General features: G+C 36.8%; 1 protein-coding gene across 1 annotated transcript; it reads left to right on the top strand.

The window, feature by feature from the left end:
• Nucleotides 1-2,413: 2,413 nt before the first annotated feature.
• On the top strand, nucleotides 2,414-5,592 carry LOC136825987 (uncharacterized). The gene is made up of 4 exons (XM_067082848.1): nucleotides 2,414-2,450; nucleotides 3,508-3,920; nucleotides 4,329-4,515; nucleotides 5,414-5,592. Exons 2-4 carry the CDS (start codon nucleotides 3,594-3,596, stop codon nucleotides 5,590-5,592), a joined length of 693 nt encoding a protein of 230 aa, XP_066938949.1. The 5' UTR covers nucleotides 2,414-2,450; nucleotides 3,508-3,593.
• The last annotated feature ends 2,380 nt before the right edge of the window (nucleotides 5,593-7,972 follow it).

Here is a 7,972-nt window from a genome sequence, read left to right as displayed (position 1 = left end):
CTAACGTCAAGATGTTCAAAGATTCGTAACGTCACAATCAGTAATGAAGATTAGATAAGGTCATTACTCAATTTGTTTTTTTTTTAGATATACATGTACACACACACTTGGCACGTGCGCAAGCCCACACATATAAATATATATCTATATACGATATATATAAACATATATATTTATAAATATATGTATAAATACATGCATATATATATATATATATATATATATATATATATATATATATATGTATGTGTGTGTATATATATATATATATATATATATATATATATATATATATATATACAGTATATATATACTGTACAGCTCTCTTTCTCAATATTTGAATATATACTTTAAACCAAATAATTTCAACACACCCTTGACATATGAAATGCAGTAATTCAGAAAACAATGCAAATCACATTTTGTTTACTTTTCCCTAATTTCATTTTTCACAATTTGGATTTGGTATTACATAATAATAATAATAATAATAATAATAATAATAATAATAATAATAATAATAATAATAATAATAATAATAATAATAATAATATTCTTTATTTCGACTACATGGCATATACAAATAGATACATAAGGTAACATGATAAAAATAATTATCTGCAGTATCCACACAGTTGCTGAAGAAATTGAAAAAAATTTAATTCAACTAACGGTAATGACAGTAATTGTATGGAGAATAATAGAAAGAAAAGTGATAACAAATAAAAAATACAGATTGCAGACGATTTAATTTCCATCTGGGGACCTTAGGTGGTTACAGAAGTCAGGTCCAGAAGGCTAAACACGAATATTGAAAATTGCCAAACTCCACAATGATGTTAATCACAGTAATAATAAAAAGTAATAATATCAAGAATAACAAGAAACGTAGGAATATAATAATAATAATAATAATAATAATAATAATAATAATAATAATAATAATAATAATAATAATAATAATGACAGATTCTGGAGATGACACTTCATAATTGCAAAAATAGAGAACAAGTCATTTAAGGAACAGACGCCTCATTATCCCATCTTTCCCACAATTTAGATCTTCTTCTTGCCTCACTGCTTAGGATGCTTTGTATGAGCGAATTGCTGCTGTTTCTCAGTCGGGTGATCAGACTGGACATTGTTCGCCTCGCAATGATTTTCAAATTATCCAGGAGGTTTTCTATGAACATCTGCGTGGCTGAGTGATGGCGAGGAGTGTTTATGAGGCGTCTCAGAATGTCACTGTGAACAACAGTGATACGTCTCATGGTCTCTCGGATATATTTCGTCCAAAGGGAACACCCAAATATTCTGTAGCAGTACGAGCGGAAGAGCAGCAGTTTCGTGTCTCTGTGACAGAAGGCAAACCTCCTTGCAATCATGTTGCCAGTTGCACATAGTTTACGACGCCTCTGTTCTATGTCTGCCGTGCCTTTTAATAATAATAATTCAGAAGATGAACCCTATTCATATGGAGCAAGCCCACCACGGAGGCCATTGACTTGAATTTCAAGCTTCCAAAGAATATTAAGGTGTTCATTAGGAAGAAATAAGAGGAAGTAAAGCCAAATACAGAAAGAAGAAATCTCAATAAAAAGAATTATTAATTATTAAATTAATAAACAAATAAAACTATCAAAATGCAAGAAGAATAGTATTAGGGCAGTGATGCATTGCATCTTCTGGGAGGCTGTCCCACAGTCCAACGAGCAATAATAATAATAATAATAATAATAATAATAATAATAATAATAATAATAATAATAATAATAATAATAATAATAATAATAATAATAATAATAATAATAATAATAATAATAATTTGTTAATGATCAAAAGAAGTGATAATATGAAGGAATTATACCTCCTGCTGAGTAATGGCCTCCACTAAGAGGTAAATCTTTTCTTCTTGACTTCCCTGTCACTATGATTACTTAAAATGCTCTCTCTCTCTCTCTCTCTCTCTCTCTCTCTCTCTCTCTCTCTCTCTCTCTCTCTCTCTCTCTCTCTCTCATCAAAGGTGCCTCACACTGAGGGACCTGGGGCAACCCGAACGAACTGTAAGGTCTGTAAGGTTAAGGTAAGGTCTCTCTCTAATCGACTGATAACAACGCGATGTTCAACTGACCCACAAATGCGTGCAATCTTCCCAGATGAAAAATTTCGATCATTAGATAACGGTCTCTTACGCAATGGTCAAAGACCGCCATTGATTGCTTGCGCCAGATGGTGAAATTGTGCTCTCAGGGATTTTGGTCCCCCTTTTTTTTAAGATAGCCTGAGGAGGAGGAGGAGGAGGAGGAGGAGGAGGAGGAGGAGGAGGAGGAGGAGGAGGAGGAGGAGGAGGAGGAGGAGGAGGAGGAGGTCACGTCTATATAAGCTATCTCTTTCTTTCTCTTCGTCTGTGTGGGAGTGATCCAGGCGACAGACGGCATTTCTCTCGTAAGGTAAGGTTTCCCATTCAGCCTCTGGATGTACTGTGGAATGCTCCTGCATATCTTCTCTATAAACTTCGCTTCTACATACACACACACACATGTATACTATATATATAAATATATGTAGACTGTATATAGACTGTATATATATGTATATATATATATATATATATATATATATATATATATATATATATATATATATATATATATATATATATATATATATATATATATATATATACTATACACACATAATGGGAGTTTTTAAATTACACACACATAATATATATATATATAAAAATATAATATATATATATATATATATATATATATATATATAATGGATATATATATTTTAAAACTATATATTGTGTGTTTTGATGTTTGAATTTATACTCTATGCCTAAGGAATGGGAGTTTTTAAAATTAAAATAGGACATAATGCTGAGAAGGAAGTGTAATAAAAATCCCATCAATTCACAAATATTTGATTTGTTTGTATGTATATGAAGCAATAATGGAAGGGCGATTAATGCTTTTAAAACTCCAACTATATTTGAGAGTTTTGAAGTTTGAATTCAAACTACATTCCAATGAGTTCATTCCAGAGTCTCATCTCAAAACTTGAACTTCAGAAAATCAAGCGAAGAGGCAACGCAGTGCTGGCCCTAATGCTGTTCTCCTTGCATTTTTATATCTTTTTATCTGTTTGTTAATTTATTAATATTTTTTTCTAATCAATAAGTGAGATCTTTCTGTATTTCCCTTTACCTTCTCTTACTTCCTAATGGACACCATAATATTCTTTGGAAGCTTGAATTTCAAGTCAATGGCCTCTATGGTGGGCTTGTTCCAGATGAATAGGGTTCATCCTCTGAATAATAATAATAATAATAATAATAATAATAATAATAATAATAATAATAATAATAATAATAATAATAATAATAAAAATAATAATAATAATAATAACTGTGATCTTCACACCTCTACTATTTTAACGGTAGCCTCCATGACATTACCATTTTCTTTCTGATTCACTAAAATTGATCTTCTCTTGCAGCGAGCTTCAGCACGGACTGATACAAGCAGCAATGGTCTCGGGGAAATCAACGTCCCTCTGCTCTTCTTCTTCTTACATCCCTGGTTATGATCAGCGGCTACGTCATAGAGGACCACGCGTACAGTCCCTACAACCATGGAGAACCCTTCTTCCAGAATGTCCATCCCAGGAGGTTTCCAGAACCTCGGAAGGATGTTGCCGATGGCCCCCTGCATCCTGCCCAGTCCCTAAACGAGCATTCTGGGATTCACGACGGAGTTCGTGGGGGCGGAAGTGGAACCGAAGCTGACGACGGAACGCCGAAATCAGAAGGGACGAAATTCTCGTTTCCTGACGGGAGACTGCTGGCAGCAGCAGCCGCTTCTTCTTCTGGTAGCGTCCTTGATGATCACTGGGCCAAAATGCAGACCAAGGTCAGTATATATATAGTTAGAACTGTGATATTAAACCACGCAATAGGCATTATTGCTCCGTTCATCGTGTCAGTGCTGTATCGAAGGTGAAATTCGTGCGTTTTGAAACTTCCGAATCTTAAAACTTCTAACTTCCAAATCAGCCGTTTGCGTATCTGCGCAAAAAGGCTTGCGCGCAGAGCATCTTTTGTTTTGTTTGTTTTGCGAAGATTTAATATTGGTTTCTGTGAAACATTTCACAGTTGTTTTGTGTCATGACTTAACGACTGAAATCATCTGCGGAATTTTCAGTGAAAGGAACCTATAGATTTCTGTCAAAACAGTTTTCCCTCTGCACAGATTGCAATGAATCGCGCCTGAAACAAATTTCTCCAGACGAAATGAAAGAAAATTCTATTTCCTTGACAGCTCGGAACGCAAGACGCAGAAGCACCTCCCATCATTGCTCTGTGGGATTTGCTTCTGCTTGTGATGAGAGCTGATCTGTATCTACCCTCGACGAACAGAACTTTGGTGCAGAACGAGCAGTGTGTCGCCGATGTGGAAACCATTTACAAACCCGGCACTGGCGAACAGTGGTCGACAGCTTTGAGAAGTGAGTATCGTTGCAAAAACGAGACAAAAGTCATTGCCTTTTTCTCTCTTCCCTTAAATCTTCAGCTGGAAAAAATACCCTTATGGACAGAATCAACAGAATAATAACCCTTCTTTACAACTGTGGATTCATGAGACATTACTACTTCATGGAGACTATTTTCTTATGTAAATTTACTTTCCTCAGAGTTTTTTCTTGTTCAAACTGACAACTTCATCTAAGGTGAAAAACAGGGAAAAGGGTAATGAGCAGACGAGAATAATCTACATAGGCCTAGCACACCACATAAGTGAAAGAGGGATCAAGTATCTGTTTCTTAATAAGCTCGTAGCACAAACAGTTATCTGCACTGAACTCCAGGCCCTGTAGGGAGGTAATGCCGTCAGTGCACCTTATGTGGTGCACTGTAGGCATTACTTAAGGGTCTTTGCAGCGTCCCTTCGGTCCCTAGCTGCAATCGCTCTCCTTTCTTATACTGTACCTCCGTTCATATTCTCTTTCTTCCATCCTACTTTCCACCCTCTCCAAAAAGTGTTTCCTAGTGCAACTGCGAGGTTTTCTTTCTCTTACACCTTTCAAACCTTCTTACTGACTCTCAGTGTCCCTTGCAGCGCTGAATGATCTCATAGGTCCCAGAGCTTGGCCTTTGGCCCAAAATCTATATTCTGTTCTGAACTCCAGGCTTCATGAACATAAAATCTTCAACACGGAAATATCGAGAAGGTAATGACTACACATTGCTGTTATTGAGCAAGAATGGTTGTTAACAAACTTCAAAATAAGCTGAGCTGCTTCGTCTATAGCCAAACCTTATTTTATTATCCGGGTCATCATAAACAATGCAACGTGTTGGTTTTAAACTCCATAAAAACTAATCATGTCTTCCGTTCATCACCAGTGATAGACAGTTGGGGCAAGGTGCCCGACGGACTGCTCTGGGGCAACAGCCAGGCTGCTGGGTCGTTCGACGAGTGTCTTTCCACCCGGGGGGGAGCGGCAGCAGCGAAGCCTCGTCGACAGGGGGCGGGGTCGGGCGGCTTCAAGGGAAGTACTGCCCATCTCCTACGGGACAGGTGAGGGTCCTGAGGCCTTTTCTGACTTTGCTTTGTGGGTAAAGGGCGCCACTAACGCTCAGTTATACCTGTGAAGTTTATGGCTGCACACTGCCTGCACAGGCATAATTGCGCAGGTATAACTGAGCGTTAGTGGTGGCCTTAAGGGGAATCAGGACCCCTAAGACAGGTCGGCCAGACCAGGATTAATCGAGTAAAGGGTTAGTCTGCCTATGTCATCATCCGGCTGTATTTGGCCGAGGTTAAGATAAAGAAAGGGATCGATCAGTATTTGACCTCAGCAGAGTGAAGAACAAGGAAGCTTTCTTAACCCATATTTCTACCTTTGCAGAGACACCAGACCTGGATTAACACAGGTAGGCCTCCCATTGCATTAGCCAAATATCAGTATAAAGACATATGGAGGATTATTCATATAATTTAGCTCAGCAGGACCTGGAGATTAACAGGGACCTCTCTCATCTAAGTTCGTGAAAGAGAGAGAGAGAGAGAGAGAGAGAGAGAGAGAGAGAGAGAGAGAGAGAGAGAGAGATGTGTGATGACAACATTTGCCATAGTGACCTCCATTTCCTTGTTTATTTGGTTTTCTTCTATGGTCAGCTTCCAAGCATCCAGCTACATCCCAAAGATGAGCAGTAATACTGGGACGGACTAACCCCAAGCTCTGTTAATCCTGGGTCAGACAATGACGTCACATGGGCTCATTGCAGGCAAGACCCACTACTGGCTCTTTGATGCAACAGAACCTTAACCATACTTTGTCTTTGTATGAATAGTTTCAGTTTTGTATTAATTTTCTTTTAGTGGCAGTCTACCAGTAACCTAATTATTTGTCAGTGTCAGTTACTTTGTTTAAAAATACATCCTCATTTGTCACAACTGTAAGCTAATTTTGCTATTGATAGCAACAGTAAGGACTATATTTCTATTGTTTTAAAAAATATCTTGAAGTCAGCTGTAATGAAGATGACTCAGAATACCTCAGGCACTCAATCACTGAAAAGAATTTGTCCTCAAGTGACTCATCTATATTTACATTAGCATTAAGTTTTTAACTGTCCTTCTTTTGGTTGCGAGCGTTAAAGTAGCACAGCATCGCTTACTTTTTCAAGCAAAGCATTTACGAACGGTAGAGATGATAGCTGACAGCACTTTCTTCTCAATTACTGTTAACTTCATGCCCAAATTTGCCAACAGAAATGGTAAGAGATGCACAAAAATAGAAAGAAAACGAAAAGAAAAGAGTTTTTGTAGCCTATGACACTGCCTAACCTTTTCACGTTCCTCCTTGACAGAACGAATTCGAGTAATGTGACAGCTGTTGGGATGCCTGGTCTTCTAGCCTCTGGCTACCCTTCCTTCAAAGCCATGTATGGAACATGCATGCCCTCTTCTTGCACACAGGATGATATCCTCGTAAGTGGGAGAGAGAGAGAGAGAGAGAGAGAGAGAGAGAGAGAGAGAGAGAGAGAGAGAGAGAGAGAGAGAGAGAGAACATAAAACAGATAGTGATTTTGAGTATATATATATATATATATATATATATATATATATATATATATATATATATATATATATATATATATATATATATATATATATATATATATATATATATATATATATATATATATATATAGAGAGAGAGAGAGAGAGAGAGAGAGAGAGAGAGAGAGAGAGAGAGAGAGAGAGAGAGAGAGAGAGACAGAGACAGAGACAGACAGACAGACAGACAGAGAGATAAAAACTGATAATGTGATGTTGTTTCAAGACCAGACCAGAGAGAGAGAGAGAGAGAGAGAGAGAGAGAGAGAGAGAGAGAGAGAGAGAGAGAGAGAGAGAAACATAAAACAGATAGTTTTTGTTACAATACATATATATATATATATATATATATATATATATATATATATATATATATATATATATATATATATATATATATATATATATATATATATATATATATATATATATATATATATATATATAGAGAGAGAGAGAGAGAGAGAGAGAGAGAGAGAGAGAGAGAGAGAGAGAGAGAGAGAGAGAGACAGAGAGAGACAGAGACAGAGACAGACAGAAGATGACAGAGAGATACAAACTGATAATGTGATGTTGTTTCAAGACCAGAGAGAGAGAGAGAAGAAGAGAGAGAGAGAGAGAGAGAGAGAGAGAAGAGAGAGAGAACTAAATCAGATAATGCTGAAGTAAAATAGAAATAATAGTACTTCCTACTGTATGACAAAATAATATCCATAAAAGACTAAGAGAGAGAGAGAGAGAGAGAGAGAGAGAGAGAGAGAGAGAGAGAGAGAGAGAGATTTTATTCTCTAAATAAACACGTCGAGATGACTTCTCAAAAATGCCTCTTCAAAGGTTGA

This window comes from Macrobrachium rosenbergii, chromosome 40, assembly GCF_040412425.1.
Source record: "Macrobrachium rosenbergii isolate ZJJX-2024 chromosome 40, ASM4041242v1, whole genome shotgun sequence".
NCBI lineage: Eukaryota > Metazoa > Arthropoda > Malacostraca > Decapoda > Palaemonidae > Macrobrachium > Macrobrachium rosenbergii.
Note: the sequence above shows the minus strand (reverse complement) of the source record. Positions and strands in the feature narration are given on the sequence as shown.